Here is a 19663-nt window from a genome sequence, read left to right on the forward strand (position 1 = left end):
TTAGTAGTGGAGAACCTCCTCGAAGTGACCAAGGAGGGCTTTGTGGGTCCTGCTTCTCGGATGCCGTTTCGCGGCTGGAAGCTCACCAAGCTGTGATTGTGTCACCTCCGCGTAGATGACAGAACTGTCCTGTGGGAGAGGCGGGTCGGGACCAGGAGGCAGATGTAACACAGAGGGTGGGGGGAGGGCAGGGGGCCCGGCTCACCTGAGTCCCCGAGGCTGAGGCAGCAGGCCCGGCTGTGGGGGAGAGAGAAACACTCCGGTTAGGGTGCCTGGCTCATCCGTGCACCTGTAGCCCGCCTCCTCCACGCTGTCTTCTCTTACAGAGCACAGACCAGCCCAGGGAGCGCTGCTCCCCCTTTCGCCTCTGGGGACCCCTCGTTCTTCATCCAGACACAGGAGGTCTGGGTCTTTCCACCTCAACCACAGCCCAGCCATGTGACTGCGGGCCAGCCACTCAGCTCTGGGACCTCAGCTTCCGTAGCCAGGGAGAAGGGAGGGGGTGGTCACAGGGATTATAAGGAGAAGAAAGAGAGATGAGCCTATCAAAGGTGCCTTTAAAACAGCTACTTCATTAGACAGCTACCATGCACCAGGCAATCCTTCCGGTGTGAGCATTATATTTATTATATTAATCTCACACCAATCCTGCAAAGTAGCGATGATTGATTCCTTCTCCAATTGAGATGAGAAAACGGAGGCTCAGAGTGGCTGATATTCCCTGTGGTCATGTCTGTAAGAAGGGGAACTGTAGACAAATATCAAATCTTTGCATACGTGAAGCATTCTTCCAATGATAGAAGATCCAGCGTCCCCTTCCTGTGAATCTTGGAATACAATGGCCTTTCCTGACTCTGGGTTTTGGAACCCCTTGCCCTCCCATCAGGGAGAGCCTATCGTGAGCTGGGAGGAGGCCACCCGGCCCTGAATCATGCCTTCGCCTTGTTGCCCTGCTGCGATGAAAACGGCCACATTTCCTTATCGCAGCCAGTGAAAACCATATTTGGAGGTTGGCTTCTTTTTTTGTCTCTCTCGTGTTCAAGCCCCCGTTGTGACTCTCCTCTGAAATGACCCGTGTCTATGTACGTGTGCCTTCCCGTCTACCCGGCCATGCTAGGGTCCTGGGGAAACTGCCCCTGAGTCCAAGAGACTCCTTGTCTGTCCACTTCCCCCGGTGCCCTTCATGGGAAGGAGCAGGAACCCCAGGCTGATTCAAACCCATCGTACAGCCCAGGAATAGAAATAGCAGCAAAACAAGAGCTAGAAGCTTCCTGGTTTTGAACACCTGTGGCACAGCAGATAACCTGTAAAGTGTCGAGACCTCAGTTCCGTTCCTAGTAATTTAAAATAGCCTTGCAAAATTAAGCGTTATCTCCATTTTTTTATTTAGAGAGCTTAAGAGAGAGAGCTTAAGTAACTTGCCCGGTAGCAGCACAGTGAATACACAGAGTCCAGTTTCGAACTCAGATCCGACTGACTCAGAAACCCATATTCTCCCCATGACGCCATGTTGCTTTCCACCCCCGTTGGAGGGATGACTAGCTTTTCCCTGTCCCTGCCGTCTGATTCTGGTGTCGGTGGCCGGAGCTCAAGGTCTCGGCTCCTCTAAGAGCTGGGACTGTCCTGCTGAGACTTTTACTCTGGGGCAAAGGCACACTACGTTATTCTCTCTCTCTCTTTTCTTTGTTCCTCCACAGTGCTGAGAAAAAGGCAGAAACACTCCCTAGTTACGGTGGCAACGGCAGTGGAGATGATGTGGAAGACAGTCATTATGGTGGACGTAGAGTTTTTGGGGGGATGGTGGTGATGGTGGGGGTGGTGATGGGGGAGGAGGTGATGATGATAATCGTGGTCATGGCACAGCGGTAATGTCGGTAATGATACTTCACTCCAGGCCCCAAACTTCCCCTTTACATTGGCAAAAATGTCCAGTTTCATCCAAGAGTACTCACCTTTACTCTTCCGGGAGGTTGCATACACTACAGAGTAATTATCATCTTCATTCTCATTCTGCCAACGGACTGAAAGAAGGAATGGGGCTCGAATAAGACCCACCTGCTCTCCCACCTCAAGACCCCCATGTCCTGAAGACACCTATGGAGGGAAGCCAGTCGGGGGCTCTGTCATGGCGGTAGCTGGGAGTGGGTGGCAGCCATTAATGTGGGATACCCATCTTGGCAGAAGGTGCCCGCCCCCACAGCAGGTTCCAGTAGCTTCACCAGCCCCAACTAGGGGTTTAAACTCTTTTTCTGGGGGCGCCTGGGTGGCGCAGTCGGTTAAACGTCCGACTTCAGCCAGGTCACGATCTCGCGGTCCGTGAGTTCGAGCCCCGCGTCGGGCTCTGGGCTGATGGCTCAGAGGCTGGAGCCTGTTTCCGATTCTGTGTCTCCCTCTCTCTCTGCCCCTCCCCCGTTCATGCTCTGTCTCTCTCTGTCCCAAAAATAAATAAACGTTGAAAGAAAAAAAAAATTTAAACTCTTTTTCTGTAAACAAGAGTCAACCCTTGAGGCTTTGCAGGCCATACGGCCTCTGTTGCCTCCACTCAGCTCTGTAGTGTGAAAGGAGCCATACACAAAACATATACAATGTTCTTCACAAATGCAAAATTGTGTGGTGAACTAGATTTGGCCCACGGGCCAGAGTTTGCCAACCATTGGTCTAACCTCTCCACGCCCTCTCTTCGGAGGCCGGGCTTCCCTCCTACCTCCCTGTGCCTCCACCGGCTTCGTGGCACTGTCCCCTCTAGCTCTCCCCAGAAACCATCCGCTTCCTTCCCCGATGACCGATTCCTGAGACTTGGGGGCTCCCAGGGGGCTCATTCTTGCTCCCCTTCAGAGGCCCTCCTCTGCCGTCCGGGACAGACCATGCGTGGTCCTGCTGGAGGGACTTACCTTCGCCATACAGTAGGTCCTGCTCTCCACCGGGGGCTGGGAGTGGATTCTGAGATGGAAGGGACTCTGGGAGATACAAAGGCACAATTTGTTGAGTTCCCTGAGAAAGCGTGCTGGAAAGTAGGGGGTAGAGAGTCTGAGAGAAAGAAAGTCGGTGGAGGCTGCTGGAGGTCTGAGTCTGGTTTGTTTACGAGGGCTAATTCACAGGTCTGGACACGGTTAATTTTTATGGGATGTTTCCTTTGAAAAATACCCTAGAGGGTAGCATGGCCCCATGGGAATCACAAACCGGGAGGAAGTAGGGTCACCAAGGATGGGTCACGTCCCCTGCATGGAGAGGGCCCAGATTCACCAGTCAGGCTGCTTTACAGAAGAAGGAGAAGCTGATAACTGTGACCACCCACTATGTGCGAGACACTGGGCCAGGGAGTTCAAACACGATGTCCACTTCATGGCACAGTGGCTAACCCCATGCCCAGCACATAGCTGGACGGCAAAAGATCCTCCCTTCCTAACCCTTCAGGGTCTGAGAGTCTTTTTACAACCGTCTTGCAAAGGTCAACGCTATGATATGACAGTATCATATGTAGTATTATGGAGGAGGTGACTGAGGCTGGGAGAGGCGACTTCTCCAAGGTCATACGAGGTGAGGGGTAGGGACAGAATCTCAATCCAGGTTTATATGCTTTTTCTCCACTGGTGTGCTGCCTCTGTGAAAGCGGGTGCTTCCAGAACCTTAAAGATTAGCTCCTGGGATAGGAATTGGGCCACATGTGGATTTTAGAGCACCTGCTCACACCTGGTGCCCAGGAAATGTCCATTAGCTCTGACAGCAAGAAGGCACCGGAATCGCGGGCAGGACTGGCGGAGACAGAGCCTCCCGTAGAACCAAGAGTGCATTTACGGAGACTCCGAGAAGCTCTTGGTTGTTAAGCATCCCTTAACGCTCCCTCGTCAGGGGCTGTGTTTCTGAGTCTCCATTCACTGAAGAACTCCAGGAATTCATTGGGCCTCTGTTTTACGGGAGGTGTGACAACAGGCGGTAAAACGAAAGCTCTTAAACAAACAAACCAGGGCTTGCACATCGAGGCAAGGGCTGCTTTGAAGTGGGCTCCTTGCACAATTGCATATGGTGCCAGGGACACCATCATCGGCCAACATGTTTTGAAAATTGCCTTGCGAGATGCAGCCCGTTGGGCATCTTTGGTGGCGACATGGTTTTTGCTTGTCGAAGAAGTGGCTAGGTTATCTGGAGATGGTTAAGAATCTTCCAGAACGGGGTGTGGGGGATGAAGCTGTTGATCTACAGCTTTTCTTGGGGAGCTTTGGAACTGGGCCTGGAGGTGGTCTTCCATGTGATACTCTAAACATTTTGTGTCGCTGAGCTTCTGAGCTAGGAGGACCGCCACCAGAAGCCCTATTTTCTCCGGCGACAGGTTCCTTAATACAATAGAACCCAGCTGCTCCCGGGTTGGCAGTGGGGGTTGGGGGCGGGGGGAGCGTGGACCGTGCAGGGGCAGAACCTCCACGTGAAGAGGGAGGCTTCTTCCTCTTGAGGACCCCTCCCCAGCGACTCCCCCCCACCCAACTGCACTGCCTTGTCTTTAATGTTCTGACCCAGAGATGAGTGGACAGAAACAGAAACACCCGTGTTACCGACACCAGGTAAATGGCCGGGCCCTTTGCAGAGGGTTTTGTTGCAGACGCAGGGATGCTAGAAGTCACACGTGCAGTGTTGGTCCGCTATTCCAGCTGCCTCCCCATCTAGCTCTGGGCCTGCCTCCACCTTTCTCCTGCCATCCGGGTAGCTATACCTTAAAGCAAGATAGCCTGCATGGAACCTTGACTCAGGACTAGAGGGAATGTTCGTTGGACAAAGACTGATAAGTCAACAAGGGGAGAGGAAGTTGGAGGCTGGCCCGAGCCCTACCTGGGGTGCTGGTAAGGCAGGGGAGAGGGTCCAGGGCTAGGGAGAGGCCCTTTCAGGTATCCTGGCTGGTGCTCAGGGAGGAATGCTTTGAGTGTATGACTGGGTGGTCTTTCTCACGGAGTGGTCTGGCCCGGCTCCCGAAAAACTCATCGCGAATTCCTTAACAGAAGGAGCTGCCAACTTGAATAAGTAAACCCAGCTTTGGAGGTCCGTGGGAGCAATCGCGTTTTCCCTTGGCAAGTGGAAAATAAGAATGCTGTCCCTGGGGAGGAGGGGGTGGGGTGGATTTGAGTCTCAGTAGGTGGGTTTGAAGGCCTAGGAGGAAGCTGGGATCAAACAGCTTTGGCACCGATAGGCCTTCCCTTAAATGTGGCCTGAGGCGAAGAAAGATTAGAATAGGAATAAGTGTGGAGCCACCCAAGGTGATGGCTGTGGGAGCCCCCATTCCTGCTTCATCGTCATGACCGGACAGGAGAGGAGGAGGGTCTCCCAACATCAGTGGGCTCCCTGGAAATGCCATTTATCTGATTGCTTTCCCTTTTTCTCTCTATGGGTCCCACTGCATCTGAATTCTAACCACGCTTCTTATTTTCAGCGGTTCCGACGGGAGAGACTAGGGGACGTGTGGCAGGAGAAGGGGTGGTCTGGGGAATATGCGTCGACTAGACGGAGAATGTACTGAGTGCCCACCAAGTGCCAGCCCAACACGTCACCTGTCAGGTAGCTGTCATCAGCCGAAATGCTCACAGTAACCCCGGGAGGGAGACACTTCACGAACTGGCCCGAGGTCACAGAATTAGTCAATAGCGGTGTTGGGAGCCGGCCATTGCTTGGTCCTCTCCACCGTGTTCCTTTCGGATGACCGAATGTCCCCTGGGCACTCACCTCGGGCTCGGCGCTGGACAAGAGGGGTGTGTGCGCACAGGTGCACAGACACGCATCGGGCTTCTCATTCTTTCTCTCTCCTCTGCTGAGCTTAGAGACAGAGGGTTGGAGGTCTGGGGTTTCCCTGCTATATTTGCAGCCACAGATTATCTTTCGAAAGTGAACGAATCTGATGGAGCTTGCGTCTGGCGGGTGAGAATTCCTCTGTTTGTGCCTCCATTCATGCCCAAGCGTGCAGTCGTGTGTTGTGCACATCCCTGGGTGACTGCGTGTGTGTGCGTTTTGGAAGCTGTAGGGGTCCCTCCGTGGACTACTTTGGGTGACATGTAAAGAGAAGTCCCTCCTCTCACCCAACACCCCGGAAAAGGAGGCAGCTGGCCCCGGCAGGCCTTCCAAAGGCTGGGTAATGCCCGGCATAGGGATTCAACCACCAAGAAAGTCAAAAAGGTTACTGACCGGCTTTTCTCCAGGGTCTGAAGCAAGCCAGAAGCGCAGTGGCGATGACCAGCACACCAAGCAGGCTCGCGGACAGCCCGGCAACCAGCCAGTGGGGGCTGTTGGGGGCAGACGAGCCCCGGGGAGGGGTGACCATGAGTGCTGAGGATGAAATTCAGAATTGTACCTCAGATGGACAGAAAGAGGCAGAATGGCTAGCATCAGGGGGGATGGCGTGGCCTGGGGAGCTTTGCAGATGGAATCAGGGATGGCCCCGAGGACGCCAACAAGGACGGGCAGCCGTCTCACCCACCCCCCACCCCCTGTTTTCCCTCCAGGTCCAGTGGACGGATACTCTGAGCAGCGTCCAGGCTCCGTCATGCAGCGCCTGCTACGGGCCCAGCTTCGTGCAGGGTGTGGGTGGGGGGCACACGGAGGGGTGGGACCTGCCCCCTGCCGGCTTGCTGGGGCTCAGAGCCCAGCTGGGGGACAAGACGTACCATCCAGGGAGAGTATCTTGGGCTCACTGGTCTCTCCGGAAACATAATTCTCTGCCCGGCAGGAGTATCTGGCATCCCGCTCTGACGTCACGGTGACCGGGAAGCAGGTGGCTCTTCCATAGGGAGATGAGATGTTCCCTAGGATCTTCCCGTCCAGGTAGAACAAGTACGAGATTGGAGGGGAGCCCTTCTGGGCCTCACAGAGGAGCTCCACCATGGCCCCCACAGCGAGGCTGGTGGGGCCAGGTCTCAGGGTGAGTAGAGGCTGGGACACAGGAACTGGGGCAGCACAGAGGGGGGAGGCTCAGCTGTGCCACCCAGGCTCCTGGCCCCTCCTCCCCTGGGCATCCCTCCCCATAGGCCCACGGGTCCCGTTGCCCAAAGCCCAGACCCCTGGGGAGTGTCTCCCCTCCCTCCCCACTCACCCTGCACCCTGACCTCCAGCTGGGGGCTCTGCTTCTGGGCCACACCACCCTCAAGGGTGGCCCGGCACCAGTAAAGCCCAGAGTCTCTCTCCTGGGCTCCTGGGAGGTAGAGCTCCGGGTGGGGGCCCCAGTCCTGCAAGGTGCTGGCATCTCTGTGGAAGGAGAAGAGGAGCCTCGAGGCCGACTTCTGGGGGTGCAGTTTCGTCTGGCATCTCAGGGTCAGCGGGCTCCCTTCACGGAGCTCGGGAGAGGGGACAGCGCTCAGCACAGGAGGCAGGAACGGTTCTGGGGAGACGTGGGCCCAGGCTCAGGGGGGGCCTCCAGAACCCTGAGTCCCCAGAGGCCGGGGTCCAAGCCAGAGCGCATCCCAGGTCACAGCCCCACGCCCCACGGGAGACCCTGTCATTGTGTCCCAGGACCCGCCTCCCAGCTACGACCCACACCGCCAGAGCCTCTCTGGAGTCCCGAGCCAAAGCCAGAGGGCCGTAGGGGTCAGCTGGTCCCCAGAGGGGAAGGGTCTGGCCCAGGCTGGTTCAGGGCACTTCCTTCCCCTGGCTCTAGACGGGGGCCCAGTGGTCGCCCGGCATCAGGGGCAGCCAGAGGGACAGCTGCTGACCTCTAGAGACCAGATCCCTGAGCAGCATCCCAGCCCCACCCCTGACCCCCCTGAGCTGGTGACTCACCTTGGACTTGAACCTTGACCAGCTCTGAGGTTTGTCTGCCCAGGTATGGGACGTAGGCCACCTTCCCAGAGCAGCTGTACTGGCCGCTGCTTTCCAGGGTAGCTGTCCCCACGGACAGGGACCATCTGGTCTTCGGGGTTTGGAGTAATTTTCCGTCTTTGTAGAACTTCACCTGGGACAGGACCTTGTTGACCGATCCATGACATCGCAGAGTCAGGGCGTCTCCCTCGAACACGGGGTCTGGCCAGGCTTGGAGGTGCAGCCAGGCTGTGAGACAGGGAAACAGGGTGGCCCCGGAGCCACACACTGTGTGGCCGTTTTCTCCCTCTGTCCCCACACCCCCCGCCCCAAGCCCGCCTCAGGCCTCCCCCTGGGGACACAGGCTGCTGGATGGCACCTGCTGAGCTGCCCACCCCCAGGCCTTCCTGCCAGACCTGGGTGGGGCCTCTGCTTTCCTCTCCCCTCCCCTCCTCCCCTCCTTCCTCTCCCCTGCCTCTTCTCTCTACTCTCCTCCCACCCTCCTCCCCCTGCCTCTTCTCTTTGGCCTTTATCCCTTGCATTTCCCCTCCGCTCCTTTTACTTCGCCCTTTCGACGTTGCCAAGCTTGGGTCCAGTTGAATTCCTTCCATCCATTGTCCTAACTCCTTCCTTCTCACCCAATCCTCACCTCCCTAGGCTGGTTACTTGCCCCCTGGCTCCCCCAGTCAAGCCTTTCTGCAGCGTCCACCTCTGAGAACAGCTGGCCCCAGACCGCCAGCCAGAGCCAGATGGATGGATGTAGGAAGTGCCCGCCAGGGCTCGTCCCTCCTGCCTTCCTTCTCAGGCCCCTGGCCTCCACCTCCTCCCCCAGCAGGGAGTTTCATTTTCACCATGGGGGGGAGGGATCTGTCCTGTCTGTCCTCATTCCTAAAACGCGTTCTATGGCCTGATGTGGACAAGAGAAGAGCTCCCGGGGACCCCAGCCTGGGTCTGTCCCCAGGCCATACTTCTTTGACAAGTCAGACACCATTGGTCCCAGAGAGTCTCAGGAGCCAGGCCTGATAAACTGAGAACAATAATGAAGAATCAGATAGGGACTCCCGGTATATCCTGCCTTTGCCTCAGTCCTCAGGACCCGCCCCTGGAGCCTCACGGGGTGACTGAATGACGAGCCTTGCTTTTACTCCTGTTCTGTCGAGCAGCACTGAGCATGGCTTTCAGTTCTGCCCAGCAGCCCCCATTGCCTCCGGAACCACAGAACGTGTCCGTGGAGGTGAAGATGTTCATAGGTCAGGCTTCTTCCTACTTGATAGAAAGCTCCGCGAAGGTCAGGATGGACCAGAAGGCAGAAGGAGCTGAGGGTCAAAGCTGCCTTCTCTGAACATACGAGGGATGGAAGGGAGTCCAGGGCCTTGCTGAGTGGAGAATACAGGAGCTCCAGAGCCACCCTGAGAGGGACAGAGGCCAGTGCCACTTACAAGGCAGCCACTTGCTGGGGCTTGAGCCACCTAGAATTCTCCTCAGCCTGAGAACAGTGGAGTCCCAGGTCTCATCTCTGCCCGGGTATCAGCCAAGGCTCCTGAGGAATGGGCCTAGTATGCTGTTGTGAAGACGCCTCCGGGGGACCCGGTGGCCCATCAACTAAGTTTTGGTCCAGAGACACACTTGGAGATGGAAGGGACATACACAAGACTCACCACTTTGCCCAACACAGGGAACTGTAAGAGAACAGAGTGATAGAATTAGGGTAAATAATAGAACCTTTTCACAAAGAGGCCTGTCCCCTCAGGCATGGGTGCTCATGTCCATTCAATAAACCAACCACCCAGCCCCCTAAGCACCTACTCATCCAACTACCCAGCCACTCAACCACTCAGCTACCTAGCCATTCAACCACCCACCCAGCCACTCAGTCCCTCAGTCCCTCAACCATTCAGCCATCCAAGCACCAAACCACCTAGCTTTTACGTTGGACCCGGCGCCTGGAATCCTCTGCTCCCTGTCTCTTTCAAATGTCGCTTCCTTAGGTGGTTCTGGGGCCCCCCATTGAAGGACTTCTCCTCAACCCTTATTATAACACCCCACTGTACTATCATCAGAGCACTTATCTCTATTTGAAATTATCTTATTCTTTAAATTGCCTACCTGTTATCAGCTGCCTCACTCCGTCTGGAACGTAAGCCCCACGAGGGTGGAGACTTGTTCACGGTCTTGTCACCTATGTCTCGGACCCGTGCCCGGAAGGGTCAGTGTTCAACAAGCATCTACTGAATAAATGCTTTCCCCTGTGCCCAGCCACGTGGGGCAGGGCACGCGACGTGGGAGACACAAAAATGGACTCTTGCACTAGTGGGTCTGAACGCCTACCTGCACCCGCAGAAGAACTCAGAGAGCAGACCTGGCGTTTCCTGCGCCCAGATCTGTCTACGCGGCTCTGGAGAGTAGAGCCTGGAAGTGATGGCTGAGGGAGGTGAGGAATCCCCGGATGGGCGGGTCAGATGGGACGGGTGAGGGGATAACACACAGGCCAGTGCACCACGCACTATGCTTGGACCTTTATATGTGGTATGAATGCTTTTATTTATTTTTTTTAAATGTTTATTTATTTTTGAGACAGACAGAGACAAGAGCATGAACGGGGGAGGAGCAGAGAGAGAGAGGGAGACACAGAATCTGAAGCAGGCTCCAGGCTCCGAGCTGCCAGCACAGAGCCCGACGCGGGGCTCGAACTCACGGACCATGAGATCGTGACCTGAGCCGAAGTCAGACGCTCCACCCACTGAGCCACCCAGGCGCCCCATGGTATGAATGCTTTTAAATGAATGAATATTTGAGGAGCATAGGTGGCCCGGGAAGAGAGGCCAAACCACAAAGTGATGACAGATGAGGTTAGACAGGTATGAAAGGCACAGGGGATGGCATGGGTGGGTGGGGGGGGGGGAGGCACAGCTGGGCGTGACGTGGTGGAGAGTGTTCTAGACTGCGTGACAAGGGGTGAAGCAGTCAGTGGCATTGGGCGAGCGTGGTCGGGCCAACCGTCCTCAGGCAGTTACTGTGTCCTTCACACTGACATGTCCTAGGTGCTGTGTAGACATGGAGGAATGTGGGAATGGCCTTGGGAGGGGTGGGTGAAGACCCTCTCACCAGGGGCTTGAGGTGCGGCTGTTTGGTGTGTTGAATCACTCGCTGTCACCTTTGCTGTCCACGTGGCCTGGGACCCAGACGGAGGCTTTTAGCCTCAGTTCTCTGCTCAGCTCGGGATTAGCTCAGCCACAGGCTCAGTGTGTGCAGAATTATGAGTCTTTCTTGTCAACCCTCTATCTCCCACTGGGTCCATCTAAACATATCTCTTGGAAACTTTTTTTTTAAGTTTATTTATTTGAGACGGACGGACATAGGACGAGCTGGGAAGGGGCCGAGAGAAGAGGAGAGAGAATCTCAAGCAGGCTCCATGCTGCCAGCACAGAGCCCGACGCGGGGCTCAAACCCATGGAACCATGAGATCATGACCAGAGCCGAAACCAAGAGTCGCGATGCTTAACCGACTGAGCCCCCGGGGGGGGCCCCTAAGCACATCGCCTCCCTGGGCTTAGTGCAGTGGGAAACACGCAGGGTTCGGGGTCACGTGACCCGAACTGGACTCGTGAATCCACCTCTTTCTATGTGAACTTGGACAGCTCGTTGAAATTCCAATAGCCTTGAATTCCTGGTCCCCTCTACACAGCGGGAGCCGTCACAGCCATTTCTTCCCTGCAGACTGTTTGCGTAGATTACCGTGACCCACCACCTGGAAAAGTGGTTACCGCGTTGACTGAAAGCAGAAAGGAGGCCTGACCTCAGAGTGACTAATACCTCGCAGTATACTGATGTCCCTCTTCCTTTTCCCTCCTCACCCACAAAACACCTCTGCAGCTTCAAAGTGGTGAGTAAACAGGAGTGAGGGCACTGAAGCCCTACAACCAGGGAGGGGGCATCCAGAGAGCAGAGAGACACTTCAGATGAGCTTGTGTCCCCAGACCCCATGAGACCTGGGAGCTGTGCCCGCAAAGCCGGTGCCTGTAACGAAGGCAGTGGGCAGCGGGGCGCGCAGAGGGGCAGCGGCCACGTTACAGCACTTCCTACAAAGGGCGCCATGGGCTGAAGATGAGGCGACAACACAGCCAAGAGCCGCCGTTGAATAAGCTGCACAACAGAGTCCTGGACAATGGAGGCCGCAGCCCCGCTGACCTTGGCACTACTCAGGCCATGGTGGGGGGCGGGGAGGGGAAGGCACAGGGCCTGGTCCACTGACAAAGGGCATCGAGCCCAAGCAGACCAGGCTGATGAGCAGGGCCAAGAAACCATTCCCCACTCGAGGAAGCAGGGACACAGTAGTCTCCAAATATTTGATGGGCTAAGTGTAAAAGAGGGAAGAGACTTTCAGGTAGAAGTGAGACTAATTCAGAGGAAATGAGAGAGACCAAGGAAGCAGATTTCAGCAAAGCGTGAGGGACTTTGTCACAATCGAGCTCTAGGACATTGGAACCCGCTGCTTCGCCAGGCTATGGCTTCCGTGGTGCTAGGGGTGGCCGTGACGTGGAAGCCCAGAGACACCTGTCATGGACGGTGTGTGTCTACGGGTGGTGGGTTCCAGTCCTGGGGCTGAACCTGGCTGATGCTCAGCTCAGAAGGAAACTAAGTCTCATCTCCTAAACTTCAAATCCCCTTTAACGTACGGCCGTGTCCCAGCACGTTCAGGGCCAGGGGCCCCTCGCCTGTCGAATCCCTGATGGCCAGTAAGAGTAACGGGCACCATTTATTGTGTGAACACGCCCCACCAGGCACTTTAAATGAATTTTATTTTCCAGTCCTACGTGATTACAACCCAACCAGAGTCCTGCCCGAGGCATCCGGGTGGGATGCAGAAAGCATGAGTCTGGCAACAAGTGGAGTTGGAGTTGTATTTCTGTTTTGCTCTTGTTGCCAGAGCAATTCTACACAAGTCTCTTAACCTTTTTGAACCTCAGTTTCCTCAATTGCTTAATAGGGACAAAAAATACCCACCCAATAAGATTCGAAAGGTTAGATGAGATAATGTGTGCACTACCGAGCAGGGTGTTTTCTCTGTCTCTCTGCCCACATCTAAGAGGAAATAGCAGCTGTGCACTTATGGTAACTCTGTTCCTCCACATCTAGCCATGGGGTCTCCATTTTAGGCTGGTCTTCTGGGGTCCCCAAGCATCACGCATGACCCTGTCGAATCTGGGTCCTCCACCACTCTGTCCCCTAGTCAGTCAGCTTTTGACTCTCTCCTCTCTTGCTTTGGTCTTCCCCATCCAGATACTGGGTTCCAAGTTGGGAAACGCTTGGACTTTATCCAGTCAAGTCCAAGGGCTGTTCCTTTTACAAGGTGGTGATTTGCCCATGATGACCTTTCTTCTGGAATATGTCCAGGCACTAGGCCATCCTGACCTTGTCCAGTATGACCATTAGACCTTTTCCCTTGTTCAAATGGCCATTTGTAAGCACACAGGGTAACAATGAGGTGGGAGAAGGAAGAGCATTGGGCGGAACAAGTGTTTCTTTACAGGGTCAAATGCCCACAAATCCTGTCCAGGAAGAGATCACATTTAGGAATGGTTTGCTTTTCTGGTTCAATCAAAACAAACAAACAAACAAATGAACAAACAAACACAAACAAACTATTGGGAACAAGTTTAAAATAAAAAGTAAGTCAACTCAGAAATTGTAACGTAAAACATATGCCCAGAATTGTTCCTTCTAAGTGTGGCAGGGTGATAGTGGCTGAGACTGAGTTGAGTCGGGGAGGCCCAGTGGCCCTCTCCCCACTCTCATAATCCTCTGCCCTTGGAGGACCAGTCCCTTCAGTCTCTGGTGAGGGTGACGGGTGGCCCCTGGGGAGGTAGCTCAAAGAGAGAGATATAGATCAGAGAGAATGGATTTGATTCTTCTAACCATCCCCAAGGACCAGTCAGACCTGAAACAGACCTCTCCACCACAATCCCCAATAGAGAGAGGCAGAAGGAGGATGGCCAGTTTGTAAAGGGCTTGAACACTCCGGGCAAAGCCTCTTAATCAGGTGAGCAGCCTGGACATTGCAGAGTGGTTCTAAAAAAATGCGGAGGTTTCATAAAAATTTATCTTTGATTTCTTCCAAAGTTTATTGATGTATTTTGAGAGAGGGAGAGAGAGAGAGAGAGCTCAAGTGGGGAGGGGGCAGAGAGAAGGAGAGAGAGAAGCCCAAGCAGGCTCCACACGGTGGGCTCAGAGCCCACATGGGGCTCGAGCTCACGAACCATGAGATCATGTCCTGAGCTGAAATCTAGAGTCAGATGCTTAGCCGACTGAGCTACCCAGGTGCCCCCCAAAATACTTTTTGTGAAAGCCCACCTTCTGCTGCTGAGCAAAATGCACAGAACTGCGTTCTCCCATTTTCCTGGTCCTCCAGCCCACCCCTGCCCAAAGCCATAACTTCATTTTCCTTTTGAGGCAGCCCGATGAGTAACTTAACCTTACTTCATGGGGTAAACATGTGGGTGGGCCTCAGAAGGTGATTTTCTGCCTCCTTAGTTTAGCTCTGATACACTGAAGGCCTGCCCTACCAAGGACCCAGGAAAATACAATGGGAAACATCAGGGAAGCCCCCCACCACACCCCATGTGCCCACACTCATTTCAAGCTCCAGCCATAAAACCCACTTGAACCTGGAAAGGGGAAATTAGGATTCCCATAAATAACTTACAGTCTTTGGTGCCCAGGAAGTAAAGCCCATGCTCGGTGACTTACCAAAAAACAGCAGAACCCCGCAGAGCAGCATGGGGACTGGCCTGGCACAGAGCGGGGATACAGGTCCGACCGAAGGCAGACGCGAAGTCGGGGTGGAGGGGAGAGCTCTGAGCCACAGGCCCAGGGGTGGGTGAGTGACCCCTCTGACGTAGGTGGTGTTACTGCTTCATAGTCTCTATAGAGGAAGTGGGGAAGAAACTTCAAAAGTTCAAATTTCCTCTCTGGTTGAGGGGGTATTATTTAAGTGAACTTTCTTCACCATGAAGCATGAAGGAGTCAGGGAATTTACTAGTAAGCACTTTTGAACATTCTCCATGGCTTCGAAAAGCTCATGCCAGTGAACCAGGATGGGACACGGCTATGGGAAGATCCAGAGACTACCAGAATTTGTGTGATTTCAGCATCACTTAGCTTGCAAGGCAGCACAGTTCTGGATACACTAAGATCCGTTCCCTACCTTGAGTGACCTCCAGTTCTCCAAGCTTCCTTCCTATCCAAGGAGAAATGTGTTTGGACACTGCAATGAGGTGGAAAAGAGGAATCCTGAAAATGGTCCACAAGACCATCAGAGGAGCTCAGAGATCGATGAGGTCAGAGTAGGTCAGGCTAGAGTTTCTGAATCTGAGGTTTTAAGACTGTCAGGCTATTATTTTGAGAACTAGTCCTTAAAAAGACACCATTGAGAGAGCAATCAGGCAAGCCACAGGGTGACAAGATATTTTCAATACATATGACTGAAAAAGGACCCATATCCAGAATATAAGACTTTCTACAAGTCAGTAAGAAAAAGACAGACAACCCACTAGGAAAATGGGCAAGATAATTGGGTAGGTAATTTACAAAAGCAGACACCTGAGCGCCGAATAAACAGAAAACGAAGCTTGACTTCATAAATCACTGTAGAAACGCAGATTTAAACTAAATGAAAACACTACGTTCCCCATAAGAATGGCTAACACTGTTAAGATAGACAGCCAAGTGCTGGTGAGGATGCAAAAAGCAGCCAGAACTCTTGTAGACCTCCGGTAGGAGTGGAAATTGGTACAACCACTTTGGAAAACTGCATGGCAAAATCTCCTAAATGGGTTATACGAATACCCGATGACCCAGCATTTTTGCTTCTAGGTACATACTGAACAGAAATGCATATGTATTGGCACCAAAAGACATACACAGGACTGCTCACTGCAGCATAACTTTTAATAGATAAAAATCTGGAGGGGCGCCTGGGTGGCTCAGTCCATTAAGCATCCAACTTCAGCTCAGGTCATGATCTCATGATTTGTGAGTTCAAGCCCCACGTCGGGCTCTGTGCTGACAGCTCGGAGCCTGGAGCCTGCTTGGGATTCTGTGTCTCCCTCTCTCTCTGCTCTCCCCTGCTCGCATACTCTCTTTCTCTCTCTCTATCAAAAATAAATAAACATTAAAAAAAATAGATAAAATCTGGAAGCTACTTAATGAGCCCTCAACAGAGAAGGAGGCCATGAACCCTTATCTCCTTTGAAGACAGAACATGTGAGTTTCAACTGAAGCATGGACGGCCGGGTTAAATACCAGGAAGCAGTTTCTGAGAGTAAGGTTTTTCTCAGAAGTCCTTAGGTGAGAAGTTCCATAGAGTCTGGAAAGAATTCCATGTGCTTATTGCCAAAGACAGGAATGGAGAGTGTGGCCTTTCTAACTTTTTGTGTTCTAGATTTTCTGATTGACTGGAAATGGGAAACCAATCCGACAATGACAGGCAATTCTTTCATGACTCTGTTGATTGGCAGAGAGGTGCACTTAGCGAGGAAGTAATGTAGGAAACCGGTATCTTATTCAGTCTCCCTAAGATGTTAACATTTATGCATTTCCCTTACTGTTCTCTCTCCACCAGATCTCTTGACTTGAGTTGTCTCCACTCCACCTCTGCTCAGCTGCAGGTCCAGAGTGTGGGGCAGCAGCTCTGCAGGGCTGCAGCTAGGGTAGATGGGGCAACCGCAAACGGTCTAGCTTGCAAGCACTTACTGTGCTTTGCATGCAGAACAGTTGAGGCCTCTACCCTAGCTGCTTCTATTTTCACCAGGTTCTAGCAGTTTGGGCATGTGAACTCTCCCTGACTTCTCACTCTACCCTTGAAGAGTGAGATGTTGCTGCAATTTTATTTTATTTTATCTTATTTTTATTTTTTTAATGTTTATTTATTTTTCAGAGAGAGAGAGAGAGACAGAGAAAGAGAGACACAGAGAGAGAGAGAGAGAGTGGGAGAGAGACAGCACAAGTGGGGGAGGGGCAGAGAGAGAGAGAGAGGGAGACACAGAATCTGAAGCAGGCTCCAGGCTCTGAGCTGTCAGCACAGAGCCCGACGTGGGGCTCGAACCCATCAACTGCAAGATCATAATCTGAGCCAAAGTTGGACACTTAACCAACTGAACCACCCAGGAGCCCCAGATGTTGCTGCAATTTTAAAGGTGTTAGTGGGATTTGCTCTCCAAGCTGAGCTGGCTGCACACCATTGCTTTGGGGATGAAGGTGGGATGTTGCTAGGTTAGGAATAATCCAGAACCCAGACTGACCTTGAACTGAGATGGAAATGGGTTGGGAGAGGGATCAAAACCCATAATACTAAAACTCTAAGGGAAATTCAGGGTTAAAAGGAGGTGGGGAGGATAATGGAGGCGAGGGACTTCTCATCCAGATGGGTTTATAGACTTCATAGATACATATCAAGCATTGCATCCCCAAATGTCGGAATACACATTCTTTTCAGGTGTGCATGGAACATTCTCCAGGATAGGCCACATGTTAGGCCACAAAACATGTCTTAATAAATCTGAGAAGACTGAAATCATATCAAGAATCTTTTATGACCATATGGTATGACATTAGGGATCAGTTGCAAGACAAAATTGGAAAAAAAACATAAACATGGAGGCTAAACAACATGCAAGTAAACAGTCAATGGGTCAATGAGGAAATCAAAGAGGAAATAAAAAAATACATTGAGATAAATGAAAATGAAAACAACCTTCAAAAATCATTGGGATGCAGCAAAGGCAGTTCTAAAAGGGAAGTTCGTAGCCATGATAGGCTTACCTCAAGAGACAAGGAAAATCTCAAATAAACAATCTAACCTTATACCCAAAGGAACTAGAAGAAGAATAAACAAAGCTCAAAGTTAGCAGAAGGATTGGGGATAATAAAGATCAGAGTGAAAAGAAATGAAACAGAGACAGAAACATAGAAAAGGTCAATGAAACTAAGAGCTGGTTCTTTGAAAAGAAAACAAAGTAGGTAAAACTTTGGCCAGACTCATCAAGAAAAAAAGGGAGGGGCCAAGTAAATAAAATCAGAAGTTAAAGAGAAGTTACAATTGACACCATAGAAATACAAAGGGTCATAAGATAGTACTATGAACAATTATATGCCAACAAATGGGACAATGAGAAGGAATGGATTAATTCCTAGAAACATATAATCTTCCAAAAATGAATCATGAAGAAATAGAAAATCTGAACAGACTGATTACTAGTAAGGAGATTGAATCAGTAATAAAAAAAAAAATTCCAACAAAGGTCCAGGATAAAACAGGTTCATGGGTGAATTCTACTGAACATTTAAAGAAGTATTAATACCTACTCTCAAGCTATTCCAAAAAAATTGAAGGGGAAGGAACATTTCGAAACTAATTTTATGAGGCAAGGATTACCCTGATACCAAAACCAGACAGACACCACACACACACACACACACACACACACACACACACACACATTACAGGCCAATATCTCTGATTAACATTAATACAAAAATCCTCAACAAAGTATTAGCAAGCCAAATTCAACAATATATTAAAAGGATCATTCACCATGATCTAGTGGGACTTATTCCAGGGATGCAAAGATGGTTCAATATACACAAATCAGTCAACATGATACATCACATAAGCAAGATGAAAGACAAAAATCATGATCATCTTGAGCTTGTTCAATATTCACAAATCAATCAACTGTGATACACCACATTAATAAAAGAAAGGATAAGATCCATACGATGCTCTCAATTGATGCAGAAAAAGCATTTGACAAAATATAGCATCATTTCTTGATAAAAACCCTGAATAAGGTAGGGATAGAAGGAACATACCTCAACATCCTAAAGGCCATATACAAAAGACCCACAGCTAATATCATCCTCAATGGGGAAAAAGTGAGAGTTTTCCCTGTAAAGTCAGGAACATAACAGGGATGTCCATTCTCATCACTGTTGTTTAACATGGTAATGGAAGTCCTAGCTTCAGCAATTAGACAACAAAAAGAAAGAAAAGGCATACAAATTGGCAGGGAGAAGTCAAACTTTCACTCTTCGCAGATGACATGATACTCTATGTGGAAAACCTGGAGGACTCCACCAAAAACTGCTAGAACTGATACATGGATTCAATAGTCACAGGATCTAAAATCAACATACAGAAATCGGTTGCATTTCTGTACACCAATAATGAAGGAGCAGAAAGAGAAGTCATGGAATAGATCCCATTTACAATTGCACCAAAACCCATAAGGTATCTAGGAATAGGCCTAAGCAAAGAAATAAAAGATCTGTGCACTGAGAACTATAGAAAGCTTAGGAAAGAAATTGAAGAAGACACAAAGAAATGGAAAAACATCTCATGCCCATGGATCGGAAGAACAAGTATTGTTAAAATGTCTATACCACCCAAAGCAATCTACACATTCACTGCAATCCCTATCAAAATAACACTAGCATTCTGCACAGAGCTAGAACAAACAATTCTAAAATTTTTATGGAACCAGAAAAGACCCCAAATAGCTAAAGTAAAGTTGAAAAAGAAAATGAAAGCTGGAGGCATCACAATTCCAGACTTCAAGCTGTATCACAAAGCTGTGATCATCAGGACAATGTGGTACCGGCACAAAAACAGACATATAGATCAATGTAACAGAATAGAGAACCCAGAAATGGACCCACAAATGTATGGCCAACTAATCTTTGACAAATCTGGAAAAAATATCTAATGGGAAAAAGACAGTCTCTTCAGCAAATTTTGTTGAGAAAACCGGACAACAACATGCAGAAGAATGGAACTGGAGTACTTTCTCACACCATACACGAAAACAAATTCAAAATGGATAAAAAACCTAAACATGAG

The 19663-nt window shown here is 51.2% G+C and overlaps 1 protein-coding gene across 1 annotated transcript in view; it reads right to left on the reverse strand.

Annotated features, from left to right (window-relative positions):
- Window positions 1-19663, reverse strand: part of FCRL6 (Fc receptor like 6) — a 31879-nt gene that overhangs the window by 153 nt on the left and 12063 nt on the right. The window contains exons 4-12 of the mRNA XM_047092618.1: window positions 14576-14621; window positions 9426-9489; window positions 7750-8016; window positions 7067-7351; window positions 6642-6920; window positions 6163-6303; window positions 2892-2957; window positions 1953-2021; window positions 206-237 (exon numbers count right to left, since the gene is read on the reverse strand). Coding sequence (XP_046948574.1) covers window positions 206-237; window positions 1953-2021; window positions 2892-2957; window positions 6163-6303; window positions 6642-6920; window positions 7067-7351; window positions 7750-8016; window positions 9426-9489; window positions 14576-14621 — 1249 coding nt within the window. The remainder of the gene's footprint in view (window positions 1-205; window positions 238-1952; window positions 2022-2891; window positions 2958-6162; window positions 6304-6641; window positions 6921-7066; window positions 7352-7749; window positions 8017-9425; window positions 9490-14575; window positions 14622-19663) is intronic.

The sequence above is a fragment of the Lynx rufus genome, unplaced genomic scaffold (genome assembly GCF_022079265.1).
Source record: "Lynx rufus isolate CCGP_SWC_20201006 ecotype Redwood Valley unplaced genomic scaffold, mLynRuf1.p SCAF_31, whole genome shotgun sequence".
NCBI lineage: Eukaryota > Metazoa > Chordata > Mammalia > Carnivora > Felidae > Lynx > Lynx rufus.